General features: G+C 40.3%; 2 protein-coding genes across 2 annotated transcripts in view; both read left to right on the forward strand.

The window, feature by feature from the left end:
• The window catches only part of LOC117556900 (FACT complex subunit SPT16-like), a 33,687-nt gene extending 19,901 nt beyond the window's left edge, over positions 1 to 13,786 (forward strand). Inside the window, 7 exon segments of the mRNA XM_034232490.1 lie at positions 1,391 to 1,466; positions 3,083 to 3,215; positions 3,218 to 3,251; positions 4,094 to 4,223; positions 7,301 to 7,430; positions 7,573 to 7,647; positions 12,934 to 13,786. Coding sequence (XP_034088381.1) covers positions 1,391 to 1,466; positions 3,083 to 3,215; positions 3,218 to 3,251; positions 4,094 to 4,223; positions 7,301 to 7,430; positions 7,573 to 7,647; positions 12,934 to 13,424 — 1,069 coding nt within the window. The 3' untranslated portion in view covers positions 13,425 to 13,786.
• A 2,792-nt stretch (positions 13,787 to 16,578) lies between these two features.
• LOC117556896 (C-type lectin domain family 10 member A-like) lies at positions 16,579 to 21,967 on the forward strand. The gene is made up of 4 exons (XM_034232487.1): positions 16,579 to 16,672; positions 20,583 to 20,646; positions 21,380 to 21,754; positions 21,903 to 21,967. The coding sequence occupies exons 2-4, from the start codon at positions 20,610 to 20,612 to the stop codon at positions 21,965 to 21,967; spliced, it is 477 nt and encodes a 158-aa protein (XP_034088378.1). The 5' UTR covers positions 16,579 to 16,672; positions 20,583 to 20,609.
• The last annotated feature ends 2,576 nt before the right edge of the window (positions 21,968 to 24,543 follow it).

A 24,543-nucleotide genomic window follows, 5' to 3' on the forward strand; every position in this document is an offset into this window, starting at 1 on the left:
TAGTGTAGTTATGACAATGAAAATCTTAGGTCACAGGCTCCTCCTCCAACAGTGCAACACAATAAAACAGATAAAATAGTAAATAACTTAAAGGGGACCTATCATGCAAAATGCACTTTGTGATTTCTTTTATACATCAACATGTGTCCCCGGTGTGTCAGGGAACTCACGCAGCGTTAGAAAATAAAACCCTCTCTCTTTTCCTCCGTACCCAAATCTCTAAAAACGGGGGAACAACGGAGCTGATCCAGATTTGCGTCCGATATGACGTAATATCTGAAATGTGGACCCACGGCCCAATCAGAAACGTTGCTATCAGAAACAATGCCCGACTGTTTTGGACGTAATATGGTCGGTGTTTACATTAGCATCGCTAACACTCAGAGCTAACCTGTACTGGAGAGCATGTGTGTGAAGAAGCAGGAAGTAAAAAGGAACTCACCTTGTGGTATAACCGGCAAGAGAGAAAGCCTTTGAGCTCCAGACTGTTTCAGAGAGAACCCTTGATAATCCATGATATGGCGTTTCATCACGGCAGCATTTAGTTTAGACAGTAGCTGCCGGGTCCCGCATGAGCTCAGACCCCTCCTTTTTTTTAAATTATTATTTTTTTTTAAAGCTTTATACCCAGAATCAGCACTTTTGAAACAGGAAGTGAAATAGAGGGATATGAGGCATGGCTAGAATGGGTGATCTGTTTGGTATTTTGAGCAAAACACTTCATAGACATGGTTTTTATATATATGAGACCTATGCTATTGCCTAGAAATAGCATGATAGGTGACCTTTAAAACATAATAGAAATAGAAACTGTGCAGAATAGTCTATATACAGTAATTGGAATAGATATATATATGAGTTGCAAACAGATGAATGTCTTATGGCCTGTGAATCTGGTAGATTTTTTTTTAAATTTAAAGAAAGAGAAATTGGGACTGATGTGTAAATATTTTTTATATTATAGTTTTCTTAAAATGGTTCTCCATCTGTGTTTTTTACTTTTTTATTTTACTTTAATACTAATAAAGCTTTATTTATACAGCACTTTTCATACAACACATGCAGCTCAAAGTGCTTTACAAAATGACGCATCACAAGTTCAAAACAAACGAGGAGAAATTCCCCTCAGATTATTTAAGAACTTTAAAAGGTACATGCAGCAAAATATAACCTTTTATTAGATAGACACAAGGAGGTAAAAGGAATGATAATACAATAAATAATGGTTTCTCTCTGACAGACAAGACAACAGTCGATGCAACGATATAAACCAAGTGAACATATAGGTACAACAGAAATGAAAAGAATGTACGCACCGTGACATCAAGTCAGATTCCTCGTACGAGTCAACCCGATTGATTTCTGATGTCTCTCCTCCTCTGTTCTCCAGGTTCCAGGGCGCCCCCTACAGGTCGACCTGCCTCCTGCAGCCCACCTCCAGCTCCCTGGTCAACACCACTGAATGGGTGAGTCAATAAACAATTAGGTGGTGCAGGAATGAGTCCTCCATCACGGAAATAAGTCGGCATTTTACCACTTCTCACGTCTCAAATGGCTTTTTAAAAAAAACTTTTTCTTCAACAACACATACAGTTTCAATGACAAAAAAAACGGTTTTGCAGGTTGTCAATTTGTTTTAACCCCCCCCCCCCTACAGAATAAGACAAGATGAATAGTACAACAACAGTTTAAAATGATAGACAAACAGATAGTTGAAATCACAGCACAAAAAACTAAAAGACAACAACAACAAAAATGTGTGTTCTACTTCAGTTTGAAACAAAATAATAAGAAATGAAGAATCAGTTCGGGAAGAGAAGACAGTTTCAAACTCTCCATGTACGTTAAAACTGTTTGCCATGTCCTATAAAATGTACAAGTGAGGCCACACTTTATTCTCTCCATGTGTAGACACTTCACAAGTTCTGTCCAAGTGGCTTTTTGAATGTGTCCTTGGTTAGATGATTTATAAGATAGTACTTTATTGATCCCAATGTGGGAAATGTTTGCGTTTGCAGCAGCATAAGAAGACTGTAGAAAATATACATGTTAAATTCAACAAGGTATTATATATACCAGGGGTGTCAAACTCAAGGCCCGGGGGCCAAATCCGGCCCGCCACTTCATTTTATGCGGGCCCACAAGAGCTTGCAAAGAACATAATACGTTTATTATAAGGTTCCGCTTTACAGAAGCACGTTGCCCATAAACTACATGTCCCACAATGCATCTCATTTTGTGCCGTGCGCACTGAAGAGACTTGCAATTATTTGCCCTAGACTTCTGCTTTCAGACGTAGTTAATTATGAAGTTATCACCCTAGCCGATAATAATCCAATGCAGAGGAAATAATACATTATTTTATATATTTATCCATCTATATTTATATAATCTTAAAGTTACCACCGGCCCTTTGAGTGCAACCATAATTCTAACGTGGCCCGCGATGAAATTGAGTTTGACACCCGTGATATATCCAGAAATACATGACGGATGGAATATTATATATAAATGTACAATGTGGTTTTATTCCAAGAGATGCAGCCCCACTGTTTTTACAAGAACTCTGCAAAAATTCATTTGTTAATGGAAAAGTGTAGAAACCTTGGAGACTGTGAAACAAAATCCCAAGTTTGAATCATGCCGCCAAGATAAGGGACCGCATCTTGTGTGTAGAACAGTTGATCAATCATCTTGCGGTTTAAAAATGTATATCTCAGGTTTAAACAAAATATAAAACTTCTGTTAAAGCATTCCAGGTGTTGATTCTCTGCTTTCCTGATATCAACGCAACTCATCTCACGATGCAGACTAAAAACCCACCTGTTGCCAATAATTCAATACAAAGAAATAACATAAGACCTAATTGATGCACTTAGGAAGGTTGGCTTGTTTGCTGCAAACTTACAGGGCTTTTACTCGTATCTTCATGTTTGAATGCACTTTGGATAAAAGCCTCAGCTAAATGTATAGTCATTTATCTTAGTTGAATTCTTTATTATATATACATTTGACCCCAAGACATTTGTCAAATTCTTCTGTCCTTTTTGTTGATTTCCTTTTTGTCTTTCTCTGCGTCCAGCCTCCGTTCGTGGTGACCCTGGACGAGGTGGAGTTGATCCACTTTGAGCGCGTTCAGTTCCACCTGAAGAACTTCGACGTGGTCATCGTCTACAAGGACTACAACAAGAAGGTCACCATGATCAACGCCGTGCCGTCAACTCCCTGGACCCCATCAAGGAGTGGCTCAAGTACGTTTTTAAAATCAGAAAGATGTCCAACTTAAAGGTCACCTATTATGCAAAATCCTCTTCTTCATGTCTCTTCTACATCAACATGTGTCCCCTCTTCTTCATGTCTCTTCTACATCAGCATGTGTCCCCTCTTCTTCATGTCTCTTCTACATCAACATGTGTCCCCTCTTCTTCATGTCTCTTCTACATCAGCATGTGTCCCCTCTTCTTCATGTCTCTTCTACATCAACATGTGTCCCCTCTTCTCATGTCTCTTCTACATCAACATGTGTCCCCTCTTCTTCATGTCTCTTCTACATCAACATGTGTCCCCTCTTCTTCATGTCTCTTCTACATCAACATGTGTCCCCTCTTCTTCATGTCTCTTCTACATCAACATGTGTCCCCTCTTCTTCATGTCTCTTCTACATCAACATGTGTCCCCTCTTCTTCATGTCTCTTCTACATCAACATGTGTCCCCTCTTCTTCATGTGTCTTCTACATCAACATGTGTCCCCTCTTCTCCATGTCTCTTCTACATCAACATGTGTCCCCTCTGTGGAAAGAGACTCTGAAAGCTTCAGGAACAAAGATTCTCTCTCTTTTTGATCCATTTCTATAAAAACCTGTCTGAAAATGAGCTGATCAGATTTTGGCCACTTTATGATGTCATAACGATGTTTTGGCTTGAGTAACCATTAGCCAATCACCAACCAAGGTAACCCCCCCCCCCCCCCCTTATCACCTGAATCTCCTCCTAGAGCACCATTGTAATAGTATAATAGGGGACCTTTTTAAATGACATCCAAACATCAACTCTTGTTCGCACACAGGCTAAAAGTGTCCTGTCTCTCCTCAGCTCCTGCGACATCAAGTACACGGAGGGCGTGCAGTCCCTGAACTGGACCAAGATCATGAAGACCATCGTGGACGACCCCGAGGGCTTCTTCGAGCAGGGAGGCTGGTCTTTCTTGGACCCCGAGGGCGATGTACGTACACATAGAGAACACATTTCCCCTGTGCTGGCATCACTCCACTGGTTACCCGTTTCTTTTAGAGTCTTATTAACTATAAGCTTTACTTCACCTTCTCATCTCAGCGACTGCCTTTCTTTTTATGTTCCAACAAGAACCCTTTAGATCACGGGTGTCAAACTCAATTTCATCACGGGCCACGTTAGAATTATGGTTGCACTCAAAGGGCCGGTGGTAACTTTAAGATTATATAAATATATAAAATAATGTATTATTTCCTCTGCATTGGATTATTATCGGATAGGGTGATAACTTCATAATTAACTACGTCTGAAAGCAGAAGGCTTGGGCAAATAATTGCAAGTCTCTTCAGTGAGAATGTCACAAAATGAGATGCATTGTGGGACATGTAGTTTATGGGCAACGTGCTTCTGTAAAGCGGAACCTTATAATAAACGTATTATGTTCTTTGCAAGCTCTTGTGGGGCCGCATAAAATAAAGTGGCAGGCCGGATTTGGCCCCCGGGCCTTGAGTTTGACACCCCTGCCTTAGATCCTCCAGTGCCCTGCTTTTAGAAATGTCCCCGTGGATCTTAGAACAGCAAATCTTTTTAACATGGCTTTTAATTTGGGTTAACTTTCAATTCTCACCAGTATCATTGTCCATGTTTTGCTGTGTTTTGCTTTTATTTGACATTTTAAATTGCTTTATTTTAACATATTTTAATTTGTTGTCGGGTTTAATTCACGGGAATTTCATTAGGATCACTTTTGATGTTTTATCTTCTGTATTTATTTAATGTTATGTTTTCTGTAAAGCACTTCGGGCTGCTTTGTGCATGAAAGGTGCTATACAAATAAAGATTATTATTATATAGCAAAGCACAAACAATCTGCGGAAACAAACGGGGAACATTTCGGGGCATTTCATTTGATTTTCCACGCAGAAAGAAATCGGAATACTTTTATTCGTCCCACAGAAAGGACATTTACATTTGTTACAACAGAAAAGACCCAAAGACAGCTTGATGTTACCTAAGAAGCATGCATACAAAATATATTAAAGATTAAAAAAGAAAATTACACAATTTACATAATCAGGGTGTCCGCGGGGTCTTAAAAAGCAAGGCTTAAATGAAGGCTATTAAAAAGTATTAAAAGTTGATAAATCAATTTAGCGAAAATGAAGGCTATTAAAAAGTATTAACCGGCATTTTCCAAGGTATCACATTTTGTAGCTTGTTTTCAATAAGTATATAAATGGTCCAAAGAGGTTGTGTTCTACAGTCTGCCTGAATGTAATCATTGCGTAGGTGTGTAGTGTGATTCTGTAGTTTATTGATGGCATCCCGTTGGGTTTGACGTCATCTGAACAGGAGGTCTGTTTACGCCGGTTGCTAAGCAACATCGTTATGGGGAAATGCAAGTCTGCGTCCAAATGGTTGGAAGATAAGGAGGAAGCACAATCAATACTGTATATAGTCAATGTGAGGTAAAGTGTGTCGCCAAGGTAACCGGTTAGAACTCCAAGTGGCGATGGGGTCTGAAAATTAGGGATGCACGATATTGTTTTTTTTTAAACCGATACCAATAACTTCCTGCTTCTCAAGACCGATACCGATAACAAAATTTTTTTTACGCCACTAATTATTTTAACGCGATTAACTTATGTGTATTTTTTTTCCTCGGCCGCCCCGTAGTTTCAGAACGCATCGAGTTTAAAATACCATCTACAAGCTGATGCTGACAGCCCCGCTCCTGCCGCCCGCTTGTGGCAGACCACACTTCCACGCTCACCGGCAGGCACCGACTGGCCATCTGGAGGACCGGGAGGGTGTGTGTATGTGTGGCACGAGCGAGCGAGAGAGAGACCTTACGTGCATTGTTGTTGTTAGCATCTGGTGCTAGCTAGCTGCGCTAACGGATATACGGAGCTGTTTAAATGAAAACAGAGGAGCGCTCTATCCACACAACTGCGCCGAGCACTTGACTTTATGCAGGAAGCCAGACAGTGGGACATTGTACGAGAAGTCAGCACACTCAGCACGGATAGTGCGCAACATGATTGCAGCGTCCAGGCAGCTCCGGTTCGAGCATATGCCTTGAGTTGCACATAGCTCCAACGCCCATACCACCGACGACATGTTTGTTTACTGTCCTGGCTTCACGACCGCACACCATTTACGTCACAGCCAGGCATGAGTTAGGGAGCGCTGGATTTGTGTAAAACTCCCCTCTTCCTAAACCACTAATACCACAGTACTGGCAAAACGGGAGGAGCCGAGTGCAAAACAAGCGCCCCTCATCCCAATCCACCCACACCGCAGTATTGTTTTCTTTTTTTTTACCCAAAAAATATATTGTATATTATCGGGGCTATTAATACTGGTATCGGGTTTATCGGGATGACGTCATAATTCCTAATATCGGGCCGATAATTATCGTGCATCCCTACTTAAAATGTATGGAAAGGGTCTTAAAAGGTGTTACATTTGACTTCAGGATTCCTGCATATACCCTGATAATACACACCTGTAACAGTTCTGTAGTAAGTAAGTGTAAATATGCACATTGACATTGAATTTTGTCTCGTTGCACTGTCATCGCTACTACCTCTGCTTTCACCACTCTTATTTATTTATAGTGTCTATTTTTTACTGCAGTGAGAGTTGCCAAAGAGATTTCGTTATACTTTGAATGATGACAAAAAAGATATATTCAGTGTTTCCCTTATATACAAATAGTGGCGGCGCAAATTAGTTTTTTAACAAGTGGCGCCCCCTAGTGCTCGTTTTGTGGATTTGTAGTATTTGTGTTACTGTATGTTCAATAAAGGTTTAATCTTGAGACACTGTATGAACTAGGCCTTTCTTGTGCTGGCAGACACATAGAAACATATTGGCGGGGCGCACTTCGCACTCGCTCACATTTTGCCTTCGCACCGCTGCTATGACTCCATCCTAGTGGAAACACTGATATTCTAGTTTGTGTTGAACAGCGGTGCGGACCAGATTTTCCTCGTTCTTGCTACACCGTTTTATTTCATTTATTTTTTTATCAAACAACACATTTGTATTTTTGTTTGTTCTCAGGGAAGCGGTCGGGAGGAAGACTCCGAGTCGGAAATAGAGGATGAAACATTCAACCCGTCTGGAGATGAAGAGGAGGAAGAGGAGGAGGCGGACAGTGACGAAGACTACGACTCGGAGACAGAGGACTCCAGTACGACTTTTTGATTTCTTTCTCCTTTTTCCAGCATGCCGCACCTTGCGAAAACACAAACAGTTTTTTTAATTGTTGCCGTTAGAAACCGTTCTCTTTGCAGTGATATTAGTTTACATGATGTATGTATTTTTTCTTGCAGATTACAGCGAGTCTGTCGGCAGCGAGGAGGAGAGCGGGAAAGACTGGGACGAGCTGGAGGAAGAAGCCAGGAGAGGTCTGTAAAGCTTTTCATGGCTAACATTCAGGATGTGTTGCTACATCAACATGTGTCCCCTCTTCTTCATGTCTCTTCTACATCAACATGTGTCCCCTCTTCTTCATGTCTCTTCTACATCAACATGTGTCCCCTCTTCTTCATGTCTCTTCTACATCAGCATGTGTCCCCTCTTCTTCATGTCTCTTCTACATCAACATGTGTCCCCTCTTCTTCATGTCTCTTCTACATCAACATGTGTCCCCTCTCTTCTCATGTTCTCTTCTACATCAACATGTGTCCCCTCTTCTTCATGTCTCTTCTACATCAACATGTGTCCCCTCTTCTTCATGTCTCTTCTACATCAACATGTGTCCCCTCTTCTTCATGTCTCTTCTACATCAACATGTGTCCCCTCTTCTTCATGTCTCTTCTACATCAACATGTGTCCCTCTTCTTCATGTCTCTTCTACATCAACATGTGTCCCCCTCTTCTTCATGTCTCTTCTACATCAACATGTGTCCCCTCTTCTTCATGTCTCCTCTACATCAACATGTGTCCCCTCTTCTTCATGTCTCTTCTACATCAACATGTGTCCCCTCTTCTTCATGTCTCTTCTACATCAACATGGTGTCCCCTCTTCTTCATGTCTCTTCTACTCAACATGTGTCCCCTCTTCTTCATGTCTCTTCTACATCAACATGTGTCCTCCCCTCTTCTTCCATGTCTCTTTCTACATCAACATGTGTCCCCTCTTCTTCATGTCTCTTCTACATCAACATGTGTCCCCTCTTCTTCATGTCTCTTCTACATCAACATGTGTCCCCTCTTCTTCATGTCTCTTCTACATCAACATGTGTCCCCTCTTCTTCATGTCTCTTCTACATCAACATGTGTCCCCTCTTCTTCATGTCTCTTCTACATCAACATGTGTCCCCTCTTCTTCATGTCTCTTCTACATCAACATGTGTCCCCTCTTCTTCATGTCTCTTCTACATCAACACGTGTCCCCTCTCTTCTACTCACACGTGTCCCTCTTCTTCATGTCTCTTCTACATCAACATGTGTCCCCTCTTCTTCATGTCTCTTCTACATCAACATGTGTCCCCTCTTCTTCATGTCTCCTCTACATCAACATGTGTCCCCTCTTCTTCATGTCTCTTCTTCATCAACACGTGTCCCCTCTGTGGAAAGAGACTCTGAAAGTTTCAGGAACAAAGATTCTCTCTCTTTTTGATCCATTTCTATAAAAACCTGTCTGAAAATGAGCTGATCAGATTTTGGCCACTTTATGATGTCATAACGATGTTTTGTCTTGAGTAACCATTAGCCAATCAGCAACCAAGGTAACCCCCCCCCCCCCTTATCACCTGAATCTCCTCCTAGAGCACCATTGAGTTATTTTCAACCAAATATCTCTCAGAGGGGCGTGGGGAGGGGCTCCTTATTTTCATCTAAAGTAACAGAGTCCTCTCCTGCTGATGTTCAGGTGTATATCAGTATGTAGTGTTTCTACTTTAAAGAGTCCTCTCCTGCTGATGTTCAGGTGTATATCAGTATGTAGTGTCTCTACTTTAAAGAGTCCTCTCCTGCTGATGTTCAGGTGTATATCAGTATGTAGTGTCTCTACTTTAAAGAGTCCTCTCCTGCTGATGTTCAGGTGTATATCAGTATGTAGTGTCTCTACTTTAAAGAGTCCGCTCCTGCTGATGTTCAGGTGTATATCAGTATGTAGTGTCTCTACTTTAAAGAGTCCTCTCCTGCTGATGTTCAGGTGTATATCAGTATGTAGTGTCTCTACTTTAAAGAGTCCTCTCCTGCTGATGTTCAGGTGTATATCAGTATGTAGTGTCTCTACTTTAAAGAGTCCTCTCCTGCTGATGTTCAGGTGTATATCAGTATGTAGTGTCTCTACTTTAAAGAGTTCTCTCCTGCTGATGTTCAGGTGTATATCAGTATGTAGTGCCTCTACTTTAAAGAGTCCTCTCCTGCTGATGTTCAGGTGTATATCAGTATGTAGTGTCTCTACTTTAAAGAGTCCTCTCCTGCTGATGTTCAGGTGTATATCAGTATGTAGTGTCTCTACTTTAAAGAGTCCTCTCCTGCTGATGTTCAGGTGTATATCAGTATGTAGCGTCTCTACTTTAAAGAGTCCTCTCCTGCTGATGTTCAGGTGTATATCAGTATGTAGTGTCTCTACTTTAAAGAGTCCTCTCCTGCTGATGTTTCAGGTGTATATCAGTATGTAGTGTCTCTACTTTAAAGAGTTCTCTCCTGCTGATGTTCAGGTGTATATCAGTATGTAGTGCCTCTACTTTAAAGAGTCCTCTCCTGCTGATGTTCAGGTGTATATCAGTATGTAGTGTCTCTACTTTAAAGAGTCCTCTCCTGCTGATGTTCAGGTGTATATCAGTATGTAGTGTCTCTACTTTAAAGAGTCCTCTCCTGCTGATGTTCAGGTATATATCAGTGTCTCTACTTTAAAGAGTCCTCTCCTGCTGATGTTCAGGTGTATATCAGTATGTAGTGTCTCTACTTTAAAGAGTCCTCTCCTGCTGATGTTCAGGTGTATATCAGTATGTAGTGTCTCTACTTTAAAGAGTCCTCTCCTGCTGATGTTCAGGTGTATATCAGTGTCTCTACTTTAAAGAGTCAATCTCCTGCTGATGTTCAGGTGTATATCAGTATGTAGTGTCTCTACTTTAAAGAGTCCTCTCCTGCTGATGTTCAGGTGTATATCAGTATGTAGTGTCTCTACTTTAAAGAGTCCTCTCCTGCTGATGTTCAGGTGTATATCAGTATGTAGTATCTCTACTTTAAAGAGGTCCTTCTCCTGCTGATGTTCAGGTGTATATCAGTGTCTCTACTTTAAAGAGTCCTCTCCTGCTGATGTTCAGGTGTATATCAGTATGTAGTGTCTCTACTTTAAAGAGTCCTCTCCTGCTGATGTTCAGGTGTATATCAGTATGTAGTGTCTCTACTTTAAAGAGTCCTCTCCTGCTGATGTTCAGGTGTATATCAGTATGTAGTGTCTCTACTTTAAAGAGTCCTCTCCTGCTGATGTTCAGGTGTATATCAGTATGTAGTGTCTCTACTTTAAAGAGTCCTCTCCTGCTGATGTTCAGGTGTATATCAGTATGTAGTGTCTCTACTTTAAAGAGTCCTCTCCTGCTGATGTTCAGGTATATATCAGTGTCTCTACTTTAAAGAGTCCTCTCCTGCTGATGTTCAGGTGTATATCAGTATGTAGTGTCTCTACTTTAAAGAGTCCTCTCCTGCTGATGTTCAGGTGTATATCAGTATGTAGTGTCTCTACTTTAAAGAGTCCTCTCCTGCTGATGTTCAGGTGTATATCAGTGTCTCTACTTTAAAGAGTCCTCTCCTGCTGATGTTCAGGTGTATATCAGTATGTAGTGTATCTACTTTAAAGAGTCCTCTCCTGCTGATGTTCAGGTGTATATCAGTATGTAGTATCTCTACTTTAAAGAGTCCTCTCCTGCTGATGTTCAGGTGTATATCAGTATGTAGTATCTCTACTTTAAAGAGTCCTCTCCTGCTGATGTTCAGGTGTATATCAGTGTCTCTACTTTAAAGAGTCCTCTCCTGCTGATGTTCAGGTGTATATCAGTATGTAGTGTCTCTACTTTAAAGAGTCCTCTCCTGCTGATGTTCAGGTGTATATCAGTATGTAGTGTCTCTACTTTAAAGAGTCCTCTCCTGCTGATGTTCAGGTGTATATCAGTATGTAGTGTCTCTACTTTAAAGAGTCCTCTCCTGCTGATGTTCAGGTGTATATCAGTATGTAGTGTCTCTACTTTAAAGAGTCCTCTCCTGCTGATGTTCAGGTGTATATCAGTATGTAGTGTCTCTACTTTAAAGAGTCCTCTCCTGTTGATGTTCAGGTTGTATATCAGTATGTAGTGTCTCTACTTTAAAGAGTCCTCTCCTGCTGATGTTCAGGTGTATATCAGTATGTAGTGTCTCTACTTTAAAGAGTCCTCTCCTGCTGATGTTCAGGTGTATATCAGTATGTAGTGTCTCTACTTTAAAGAGTCCTCTCCTGCTGATGTTCAGGTGTATATCAGTATGTAGTGTCTCTACTTTAAAGAGTCCTCTCCTGCTGATGTTCAGGTGTATATCAGTATGTAGTGTCTCTACTTTAAAGAGTCCTCTCCTGCTGATGTTCAGGTGTATATCAGTATGTAGTGTCTCTACTTTAAAGAGTCCTCTCCTGCTGATGTTCAGGTGTATATCAGTATGTAGTGTCTCTACTTTAAAGAGTCCTCTCCTGCTGATGTTCAGGTATATATCAGTGTCTCTACTTTAAAGAGTCCTCTCCTGCTGATGTTCAGGTGTATATCAGTATGTAGTGTCTCTACTTTAAAGAGTCCTCTCCTGCTGATGTTCAGGTGTATATCAGTATGTAGTGTCTCTACTTTAAAGAGTCCTCTCTGCTGATGTTCAGGTGTATATCAGTGTCTCTACTTTAAAGAGTCCTCTCCTGCTGATGTTCAGGTGTATATCAGTATGTAGTGTATCTACTTTAAAGAGTCCTCTCCTGCTGATGTTCAGGTGTATATCAGTATGTAGTATCTCTACTTTAAAGAGTCCTCTCCTGCTGATGTTCAGGTGTATATCAGTATGTAGTATCTCTACTTTAAAGAGTCCTCTCCTGCTGATGTTCAGGTGTATATCAGTGTCTCTACTTTAAAGAGTCCTCTCCTGCTGATGTTCAGGTGTATATCAGTATGTAGTGTCTCTACTTTAAAGAGTCCTCTCCTGCTGATGTTCAGGTGTATATCAGTATGTAGTGTCTCTACTTTAAAGAGTCCTCTCCTGCTGATGTTCAGGTGTATATCAGTATGTAGTGTCTCTACTTTAAAGAGTCCTCTCCTGCTGATGTTCAGGTGTATATCAGTATGTAGTGTCTCTACTTTAAAGAGTCCTCTCCTGCTGATGTTCAGGTGTATATCAGTATGTAGTGTCTCTACTTTAAAGAGTCCTCTCCTGTTGATGTTCAGGTGTATATCAGTATGTAGTGTCTCTACTTTAAAGAGTCCTCTCCTGCTGATGTTCAGGTGTATATCAGTATGTAGTGTCTCTACTTTAAAGAGTCCTCTCCTGCTGATGTTCAGGTGTATATCAGTATGTGGTGCCTCTTTTCACCCTCTGTCTGAAAGCAGTCTCATACAAAGAAAATACCTTTGTGTTTTTATTGCAGTGCAATTTAATGTCCTTTTTTTTTAAATACATGAAATGTGAATCGTCTTTATTGTTAAACGTGCCATATTTTTTCTGTTTTATAGCTGACAAAGAGAGCGTCTACGAGGAAGAGGACACCACCACCAACCCCAGGAAGAGAAAGATCCGCCCACCCCCCCCCAAGCCGCCCCGCCGCCAAGAAGAAGCGACGGTCCTAAATGTCTCTTACAAACACACACGTACACACACACACACACACACTGCCAAACCTAGACCTTTCATTAACCCCAAATGGCTCTTCTCACTCATACATTTACAAACACACACACTCAGACACACACACAATGTGTATATAGACGTAGACGCCCCTTATTTTTCGTGTTGGTCAGTGAAGTGTCATGTTGAAATGGTAGGAAAGAACGAGCGGTCACACACACTTCATTCATCACCCCCCCCCCTCCTTAATTCCTTCCATCTCCATCCACCCATCAGGTGTCATGTTTGTGTGTCTGTGTGCGTGCATGTGTGTTTAAATGGGTTTTTATTGCGAGCATTGTTTGTTTTCCGTTTGGAAAAAAAGATTTGTTTTTCTTAACTAATGGATAATAAAATGAAAAAAGGCTTGACATATCCTCTGCCAAGTGTTTTATATCAAATCTGAGAAACTCTCCTCGTGTACGTTTCACTTCCCCTCATGTTTTCTTCAATATTTGTTCAATTGAAGTAATAATATGGAATTTTTTTGAAGGGGGGGGACGGATACATTCTCTGATTTATTCTTCTTTTTAATGGGGATCGTAAACTTATGCGCACACACACACACACACACCACTTCCCTCGCACTTGTTCTCTGTTTCCCCCTTCCTTTTTTTTCAGTAGATTTGTTGTTGTACTGTTAATTCTGAAAATCCTGTTTTTTGTTTTTGTAATAAAATTAAAAGGAACTGTAGATTTGAATGCTCTTTTTCTTTGTCGGCACATTTGGAAACGTAACACTAGACTTGTTCAAGGGCTGCACAACACACACACACAGACACACACAAACGCGGGGTGACATTTCTGTGGCTGTTTTTACAGAAAGTAGAAAATGTGTCACCCTCGTCAAACTGCGTGGAAACCTCCTCGCACTCGGAATATATTTTTTTTTAATGCTTTAACTTTTCAACTGTAATCGGTACATTTGAGGCCATTAAGGATCATAAGTAAGTTGATTTGTCCAAAGGCTATTTCAATCATTAACAAATGGTTGTTTTAGAATGATCCAACTTGTGAATTTCTGCTGATATTGCTTAGCGATTTGAAAGGTTTAATGATTTAATTTCTTTACAAAAGACATGCTACATCATCGAGTGCCGCCAAAGAACTGTTCCAATGTCCAGCATACTTGGAATTCTACCGAGGCCGGCGTACTTCGTAGCGAGAAATTTCGAAGCTGTACATGTGTAGACTCGGTGGTCTTAAAATCCCCACAATGCTTTGTGCACGGACCAATTTCCAAATCTTTGGTGGAAATCGTGCTCCATTTAAGGTGGGGCCTCATATGATGCACACCTGTTAACCTGTTCCACAATTATTCATTTTCCGTGGCTAGGAAGGATTCTTGCCTCGCTTATGAAGGAACTGAATCGGAAGACGTGTCCTACCAAGGAAGTGTCCTCGACATTGAGAAACACCCAGTGTCCACTGTCTTAAAATCCCCACAATGCTTTGCACACGTATAATTTCCCAAATCTTTGTCAGAAAATGTAAGGCGGGGCCTCTCATATGACGCACACTTGCTAGCCTGTTCCATTCTTCATTCTCTGAAAGGAAGGATTCTTGCCTAGCCTCTGATGGACCTGACTCGGAGGGACATGTCCTACCAAGGAAGCGTCCTCGACATTGAGAAACACCCTCAGTTATTTCCTTAGATTTTTCACAAGGTAATCATCTTCGTTTTCAAATATTTTTATTGAGAAGAAGCATACAAGTGTAAGCAATAGTCCAGACTTCTTTGGGGTGGAAATCATGCTTTAAGGTAATCATTTTCAATGTAGTCATTAAAGAATTGTCTCAGATGTTCAGAGCAACATTTGTCCAGTCTTTCAGCTTTCTCAACGTTTGGTGAGAAAAGGTGTTAGAAATCACAAATACTTAAATCCTTAAAGCAGGGCTCGACATTATAAATGGCCCGCTGGCCCGGAAGCACTATTTAGACACCCCGGGCCAGCATAACGTACTTTCCACTTGCCCGCTGGGGCCACAAAAAATATTGTTTAAAAAAAATATATTGTCCTGTGGTATTGGTATTTGGACTAGCAATTTTGTTAAATTGTTTCGTTTATTAACGCTACAACATAGCGTTTCGTGAGTCGGTTGTCGTTGTTGGGTGAAAAGCAAATAGCTGTTTTGTTGCGGTGCGGAGCGCAGCGCGAGCAGTTTCCCGTGAGCGCAGCGCGAGCAGGCTCCCGTGAGCGCAGCGCGAGCAGGCTCCCGTGAGCGGGAGCGCAGCGCGAGCAGGCTCCCGTGAACGGGAGCGCGCTCCTTCACTACAGACTATCGTGCCACCTTACCATTCGCCAACATGTTTTTAATACCAGCGGTAACCGGCCAAGCGCCGGGCAATAAACTATCTTCAAATAAAAGAAAGTCACCGGAGGAGTTAAAGGAGAGTGACAGGGAGCATGAGAAGAAGAGGGAGAGAAAGTTTCAGTCAGCTTGATCGATGGAGTTGGCTTCTAGTGGTGCGACGCATCCTAAAACCCTTTTATAATCTATCGATTAGATTTATGATTATACAATTATAAAAGTAGGGTAGACATGTGGAGATTATCCAGCTGAACAAAACGTGCATTTATCAAACAGGTTTGTTTTCCACAGACCTTATTTCCAGCTATTTTCCAAAACCCTGTGGAGAAATCCCATTGCTTTCTGTGGAGGGAACCAGCAGCTTACTTCCTGGTTTTAGGACGCGTAACTGCACCTCTCAATATGATACCAATATAAACAAGGTCTTCTGTCGGCTCGGTGCCGACCTATGGTGCCGACCTATGCTGACAAGTAAGTGAAGAGTAGACAATATAAAGGTATTGGCTATAGGGAAATGTCCCAGCAGTTTAGGATAATGAAGGTTCTAATCAAATCAATTACATAGCCATTACATGTCTAACTCCTGATGACAGGAAGGCAGAAAGTGCATTATACAAATAATACTCATAATAGCAGACATTTTTGAACAATGACCACAATATCATTATTTTAATAAACCAAATATGAACAATTGAGGAAAATGAGGAAGAACTGATGATTCAAATGTTGTAGTACAAGTAGTATGTAGTTAGTGCATAAATGACTATTGCAACAAATGTGTTAATTTTCTTCATTATTAGTCGATTTTTTTTGGACGAATGCTCCGGGCCAGTGGTTACAATGGTGGGGCCAGTGATAATAAAATTCCACCGGCCCGGAGGGCCAGCTGAATTTTACCCTTAATGTCTACCCCTGCTTAAAGTCATTATGCACTTGTCAGGACACCAGTGTGACCTTTTTGACACCAAACGTCACTGCTGAAAGGCTGCTTTTATTTCAATAAAGTTCAACCAAGAAGCTGTTTAGTGGTCCGAGTGTTTCTTTGAACTCCTGAGGCGCCCTGAGTCTTCCCACTAAAACCTGTTTGTTCCAAAAATCTTGTGTCACTTCAGAGTGAGAATGTGGGGAAGAACCAGAAACTTGTCGGGCAAGAGGGTTTACCTAATTGTTGCATAACAAGAAAAGCTTTACATAAATTGTGCGCAACAAAGTTTAGAGACCACAGTTTGGGAAGGTAAGAGATCTTGAGACGAGGACGACTCTACAAAGCTACAGGTAAATACAAAATAGATACTATTTTAAAATGTATATATTTTTCTCTTGGTGCTTTAATTGAACAATTTTACAAAACCAAATGTATCCATCTGCAGGAGTATTCAGATTATTGACTAAATCCATTGATGCATATTTTTCAAAGAATTCAAAACAGCAGTTTTGCAGAGTAATCATTTTCTCCTGGCACTTTCTTTTTCTTAACATGGTGTAGTAAAAATGATGTATGGTGTGCAGCTTGTAAAGAGCTGTTGTGATTTTTGGACATTCATTTAGGTAAAATTAGCAATACATTACTGCTCCATTATAGGTCTAGCTTTTGAAATGTGACTACAAAGTACAGTATAATTATCATCAAAATGTAATTGTAAGAAACAAACATTATTGGATTATAATTACTAGTGCATTAATGTTTAATATAATGGAGAATAATGTACAATATTTACTTCTGAATAGTCAAGTGCAAATGAATAATGACATTCTTCAAATTCAATCACATCGAATTGTGCTTTGTTACTGTATTTTAGTAAAGTACTTAAAGGTAGGGTAGGTAAGAATGGAGAAACCAGCTCGAGTGCGCTAGAATTGAAAGAATTTAGCCGAAAAAAAATCTGCCTCTTCCTTCAGACTTCCTTACAGAGCCTCTCCTCCAACACACACGAACGGTGCAACAAGTCCTCCAACTCATACGACCAAATATGCCGATTGTTCAGGCCCAATTATTACGACCAAATATGTCATTTGTTCAATCGCTTAATACGTCCTATAATTACGTTTTAAAGTTTTCGCCCTCTAGTGCTCCCGTTGAATGCCAACGTTACTGATGGTCGTTTATTCACAAATAACCCTCTCTGTAAAATCCTAAATTGTTTGGCCATTAAAACGCTTTTTGATTAGATTTCTAGCGAGAAGTGTATATTGTACTTTTAGAATCCACCTCCAGTCGATATGTAGGATCTATAGTTTGATAGATATTACGAAGATGATTTGAGGTTTGCGGCAGCCTCCATGTAAAGTTACTGGTTGAAAACAGTATTTCTCGACGTTTTCATAATAAAACCAATGACCAAATGATTTAACAGTGATATCTGCAGTATTCATCCACTAAAAAACATCAGTTTATCCTTGTTAATTATACGACATTTATCGGTTTAAATTGTGCACAATGCTTTTGTGTTTTTCCCATAGGTTTTTCTCTTTCGATTCTGAGACGCCTTTCTTTTTTCAGAGGTTTTGATAGGCTAAAACATCGCCGCAATGCATGTTGGGATATGGTGTTTATCCGATATGAAATCGGAAAAACATTTTTTTTTAAATAAAATATTACTTTATTCCAAGTGTTCTTGCTTTTCTCTTTGGAAGTCATCACATAACGGCATTGTAATACACGGTTCGGCTGCATTAAATATTACATATCTGCCGTAGATATTTATTTATAGAGCCTTGATCAGAAGACCTTTTGACAAACTGTAAGAAATGCCGCCAAAACTGAATACGTGACGTGGACCATAAATATATTAGCAATTAAACAACATCTTCCATTTCTTTTCACACAATACGTCTCCTTACAGTATCAACACTAATTAGGCTGACTTTTATATTTGATCCAATTGGTATAGGTTATATTTACACCATAACGGTGCACAGCTGATAGAAAGTTTTTTTTGTTGTAGTTTTTAAATTATTTACTACCTTTCCAACTACTCATGCTGTTGACTGTTACAGGTTCATGGTACAATGCATAAGCTTCAAATCGAGAGACTGAAACTGTATTCTTCTTTACCGTTCTGTTTTAATTTCACAATAAAGTTAATAGTCATATTATGTTTGATATTATTATGTTTTATTAACTACACCACTGTTTTTTTAACCCGCGCCGCCTAGTGGTTAAAGCATGTTATTGAATGTTGTTGTTGAATAAGTTTTATTTGATGAAAACATTTAAATATTAAGAGTAGCCTACATACAAAATTGAAAATATCAAGAAGATGATCTCTACAATAAAACAGTTTAGTGCAGGACGTCCAAAGATATTAACAGGAGGATGTGCAAAACAGACAAACTAATAAGGCTTTATTTAAACATTACTTTAAGTTAAGGTCTTCTTTTGAATAAGAAAAAAACGTTGGGGTTATCCACAGATAAATATGAAGTCTGACAACGTGCTTTACGTCCAATATATTGCATAGTTTATTTTGGTGTCAGGTGTAACTAAAGTCTGATTTAATGGTTGTTTATATTTCACATCATTAATCAGAATCTGCAAAGTAACTAAAATACATGTAGTGGAGTAAAAATACCAGGTTAACCTCTGAATTGTAGTGGAGTAGAACAAAGTAGTATGCTGCTGTAACAAAAATATTTCCCAACTTGGGATCAATAAAGTATATCTTATCTTAAGATGATCGATGGCTACTGCCATATTTGCAAAATTTGCCTCTGAACCTTGACAATTGCACAGACATAAGACCAGCTGTTAAATAAAGCTCTTCTGACCTTAGGTGTCATGTGGGTATATTAATTCACCCATTTATTAATTATATGTTTTACATTTGATAACACCACTGTGTTTCGTATCCCCTAAACCTCCAGGGGTGTACACAGTTTAATACTGGCAACTTCTAATTGTGAGAAATACGAAAACGTCTTATAAAGAGACGTGCCATATAATGTTGCGAAACACACAATATCCAGCATGTGTAGTTCTGGGGGGGGGGGCTGGACCATGGATGTATGGGCTGGACCCGGGGGCTGGACCCGTCCAATTCCAGTTTTGGAAAGTCTGCCGTGGTTCCATTCCATTTCAACGAGCTGTTGACGCTCAGCGTCACCTTGTCACACTGCCACTCCAACATCCAATCACAGGGCTTGAGGACTAATCATGGGGTTTGTAAAGCAAGGTGGATGTTGTAGTCCCAAACGATAGCTGGGGATTCTGTGTAGTGTCTTCGGAAACTGTAGTGTCTAAACTCCTAAAAAACTATTTGTTTCTCTGAATTGAAGGTTAAAAACACAAAAGCATTGTACACCATTTAAACCAATCAATATTGTGTAATTAACAAGGATAAACTGATGTTTTTTAGTGGATGAGTAATGGAGATATCACTGTGTAATCATTTGACAGTGAGGGGAATATATCCGGTTTTATTATGAAAACTTCGAGACCGGAAAAACTGTTTTCACCCACGCTAACTTTACATGGAAGCTGCATACACGTTATCCTGGCGAGACCTCAAATCATCTTCGTAATATCTATCAAACTATAGATCCTACACATCCACTGGACGTGGATTCTAAAAGTACAATATACACTTCTCGCTAGAAATTTAATCAAAAAGCATTTTAATGGCCAAACTAGTCTACAATTTAGGATTTTCCAGAGAGGGTTATTTGTGATTAAACGAATAAACGGGAGCATGTTGTTTCATACACGACCACTAGAGGTGCTACACTTTAAAACGTGGCTATGGGTCGTAATCTAAGCTGTTTAAACAATCGACCTATTTGGTCGTTTTTTGTAGGAGGACAGGCTGGAATGCACACATGACCAATGAGGGCACGAGATAAGTGTGTGCACAGATGGAAGGCTGACAGCCAGGTAGGCTATCCAGTTATTTTAGCCGGGCCGGCTCAGATGATTGGTCGTGCTTTTTACAGCGCTACGGCTTCCACAGATGAAATTGTTTCATAAATTGTGTTTATGTATTTATTGTCAAAGCATTTAATATATTCATTGCTATCGGGATGTTAAGAGCATTCCATGGAATATAACAAAAACTGTTTCTGACCTACCCCACCTTTAACTACTGCATGGGGCGTCGAACAGCATGCAAATAAAGGCTTTTACATATGACAATGAGCGAATGAGAACCTTTCGTTTTGTGCACAGTAAATAATGATGTGTGTGTTACAGGAACACGTGTGAAGAAAGCTGCGAGACATGAAGGGCAGGATTTCTGTCCTCTTGTTTCTCACAGGTACATTTGACTAATGTCATCAACAAATAGTTTCCGGTTTTTCAACTCGCTTAACCAGTAGGACAACATCTTTTAATTATATTTAAAGCATATGGGTAGAGGAGAAATAGGATTGGTTTTACCCCCTGAACGACAACATGTTTACTTGGGATCCTTTATTTGTATCAATACGAGTTTTACAAGTTTTAACAATGTAAGGATTTTTCCATCATTCTGGGAACACGTTTTCAAACAAAAAGTATGACAAATGTTTTTTTTATATTGGTGGCAATATTGGTATCTTCATCATTGTAGTCCAGACTTAAAGGTCACCTGTTATGCAAACTCCACTTGTTCATGTCTTTTGTACATAAACATGTGTCTCCTCTGTGTAAAGAGATTCAGAAAGTTTCAGGAAAAAAAAGATTCGCTCACTTTTTGTCCTGATCCATTTATATAAAAACCTGTCAAATCAGATTTTGGCCACTTTATGATGTCATAACGATTTTTTGTCTTGTGTAACCATTAGCCAATCACCAACCAAGGTAACCCCCCCACCTTATCACCTGAATCTCCTCCTAGAGCACCATTGAGTTCTTTTGAACCAAATATCTCTCAGAACAGTATGATAGGGGACCTTTAATTCATAGGTGATCCCCTGGTTTCACCTACTTGTGCTTATCGATCACGTTGAACACTATTGAAAACACTGAGTGACTTCCTACCGATGGGCATTTGTGTTTTCCATCCACAGCGCTGTGTTCTATTGCACAATGCAGCTTTAAAAAGTACCACTTCATCGATGAATTGTCCTGGTTGAATGCCCAGACTTACTGCAGAAAACTGTACACTGATCTGGCCACCGTCTCTGACATGGAAGACATGAACCAGCTGTTGCAGACAGCCAAGGACTCCATGGAAGAATTTGGAGATCTGGCCTGGATCGGGCTGAACTTCAAAAACTGGACGTGGTCATTTTCAGACGAAGACAATGAAAGCTTCTACAGGAACTGGGATGAGCGTCAGCCTGACAACTTTGGCGGGGACCAGATGTGTGTGAAGATGTCGGAAGGAGGGTTGTGGGAGGACGAGCAGTGCTCCCTGAGGAACTCCTTCATCTGCTATGATGGTCTCGGTCCAGATTGTATAGATATAAATCAAGTGGCTTGATGTGTTGTATTATTTCAGGAGAGATTACAAAGAAGCTCCGACAACAATTCATGACATCTCTCTATGCTTCGACTTTCTCTCATCTCTTTTACTTTTTCTTTCATTAGGAACAGGCGATCAGCGTTTCATTTGGTATGAACAAGAGTTGACCTGGGATGACGCTCAGCTTTAACTGCAGGACACGCTACACAGACCTGGCCACGGTTAGAAACCGGAAGGAGAATCAGATCATTCGTCTTTTTGTTCACAGACCTGACCACAGTTTTCTCAATCACAGAAATCATTGACAAAAAGGGCCCCCGGAAGGACCACGGAACCAGCACTACTTTTAGTCCATCCCACCAACTGTAAGCCACAATTAAGGGGCGTGTGGACGGCCTGTTTATGTCTTTGTCAAACGTGCTTCCATATGTCCATAGCCATCCGTATGTTTGATTGATTGTAATTTTTTTAAAGGCATCCTATTATGCAAAATCCATTCTCCATGCTCCTTTCCACATCAACACGTGTGTCCCCTCTTCTCACATTTGTTCTTTATAATCAAACACAGTTTGTGTCCCCTCTATTCATGTTCTCTTTATCATCAAACACGTGTCCCTATCTCCAGTCTCTTTTCTATGTTTTAACACTGATTTCAATATATTGGAAAAATCTCTTCTCTATCTCTACTTCTCTCTCTTCTATCTCTCTATATCTCTATCTCTCTCTCTATTCTCTCTCTCTCTCTTTCTCTTCTCTCTTTCTATCTCTGTGTGTGTGTTGTTTGGCCCTTCATAAAAAGTTGAATTGTTGTGGCACCATATTCTGTGTGTGTGGCTGAGCTCATTCAAAGGTGCTGCGTTGGGTCACCTAAACGCTCAACTGCAAGAAAGGAGAAAAGCCCTGTTAGTTACTTTAAGAAACTCCCTCTAGTGTGTGTGTGTGTGTTCGCTAAGATAAAATAGTGGCGTAGCAACTTAACTTAAAATGACGACGGCACTAATCGAGATGTTCTGGTGCATAACTGTCAGTCTTTTACCTCCTTTTATTTATTTTGACATTATTAAACACCAATATGTAGAAGTATTGGATCATTGCGTGTGGGCTGTAACAGTTTAACACGGGTAGACACTCTGAAATGACCACGAAGCATTATTATGACACAGAATAATGAACTATTTAAATCAAATCAAGTTTTATTTATATAGCACATTTCAAAACGATTTTTGGTTCAAAGTGCTGTACATACAATCAAAAATACTTTACAATAAAAACACTTTACAATAAAAACACTTAACAACAGCACAAATAAAAAAATCACACCTATTCTGTGTGTTGACATTTACGACCATCCCTGCTTCCAATCTCCCGTAAGGAATGTGATAATGGAGTCGTATGTTGATACTACCAGGTTTTATGGCCTGACCTGGCGGGCACAGGGGGGTTTTACGACTGTGAGAACGCGGGCTTCTAAGCACCACGGATGTCAGAGACATCTCCATTGTTCCCAGGTGTCACGTACCGTCCCCCAATTGACTCTCTGTATACTAGTTAAAAGGTCTACCAAGATGCGAGGCGGATCAGATTTGACATGGCAACCCACCCGTGCAGTCAGAACCTTTGACTGTGTGACTTGTGATGTGAATTTCTCCGGCCGATGCTTGTATTAAAGATCCGTGTTTGACATCAAAGCTCCAACTCTCCTCGTGTCTCTGAGTCCTGACTTTCCATTGCTGCAGAAGTTTCCCTTACAACACACAGGGAAATGTCAGGAGTCGTGCTCCGCTCAGACTAGAAGGCCAGAGAGAAGAAGTGAGTCTTTAGTGTAGATTTAAAAACCCCTAGGGTCTGGGCCGACCTCACATGGCTAATATTAGTCATATATGTGCAGTAAGGTATTCTATGCCAATATCACAATAGACTTATTATGTTATTACTTATTTCTTTTTATATTGTTTTTCTCACAGAAAATCATTTGTGACCCGGGGAGTATACTACGAAGCAGGATTTTCGCTTAGCCGGCTAACTTCAGGGAAAACTCCGGCTTTCCGGTCCTACGACGCTGGTTCTCTTTTTAGCAGGCTAGATCTCCATGGTAACTTATGCTGAGCGGCTAACCTGCTCCGGAGCAGGTTAGGTTGCAGGCTAAGAGATCAACTCAGTGAAAGCACTGCCTGCTGACCAATCAGAGCTCAGGTGTGCAGAGTTTTAAAGCGATCAAGTCATATTACAGGAGAAAGTCTTTCCTGCAACTGCCGTTGCCGGCAAAAATCACCGACTGTGTGAACGTGAACATTAATAGAATATCACCTCCATCTTCAGAATAATCTGACTATTATAACATTGGCGTTAAGAAAGCTTACTTAAATATCTGCCACGACATAACGGATCAGAGTAACATTAAGTACAGTCCGCGGCATATCACTTCATAATGTATCATATTTTCTTATCTGAGTCAGCTGAGCCGTATCGGGCCGTTGCAACACTCACAGTGTCACATACTGTATGCAGAAGTATTATTTTAAGCAACACATTAAGTTGACGAAACACTCGAGTCAAATGTAATTAAGTCAGATCGTGTCTTAGACGGGGCAGTGATATCATAAACCTGTTAATGTACGCATTCAAACACTTGTTCTGTTACCAGCTGTATTCACCTTGCAGGTGCAGCTATGTGGCTTTGATCCTGGATAAAGTGTTTAAGTCATGGATGTTTAAAGTTTAACTTCTTCATATGTCTAATATTAAAGTTGACTTTTCATTCAGGAA

This window comes from Gymnodraco acuticeps, unplaced genomic scaffold (assembly GCF_902827175.1).
Source record: "Gymnodraco acuticeps unplaced genomic scaffold, fGymAcu1.1, whole genome shotgun sequence".
In the NCBI taxonomy this organism is placed as follows: domain Eukaryota; kingdom Metazoa; phylum Chordata; class Actinopteri; order Perciformes; family Bathydraconidae; genus Gymnodraco; species Gymnodraco acuticeps.

What these genes read in the sequence shown, in the direction of transcription:
- LOC117556896 (XM_034232487.1), top strand. Translation starts at nt 20,610, where the DNA reads ATGAAGGGCAGGATTTCTGTCCTCTTGTTTCTCACAG. An exon ending in TGTCCTCTTGTTTCTCACAG is followed by an intron (nt 20,647 to 21,379) that starts GTACATTTGACT and finishes TTCCATCCACAG; the next exon opens with CGCTGTGTTCTATTGCACAA. An exon ending in CTCCTTCATCTGCTATGATG is followed by an intron (nt 21,755 to 21,902) that starts GTCTCGGTCCAG and finishes TTCTTTCATTAG; the next exon opens with GAACAGGCGATCAGCGTTTC.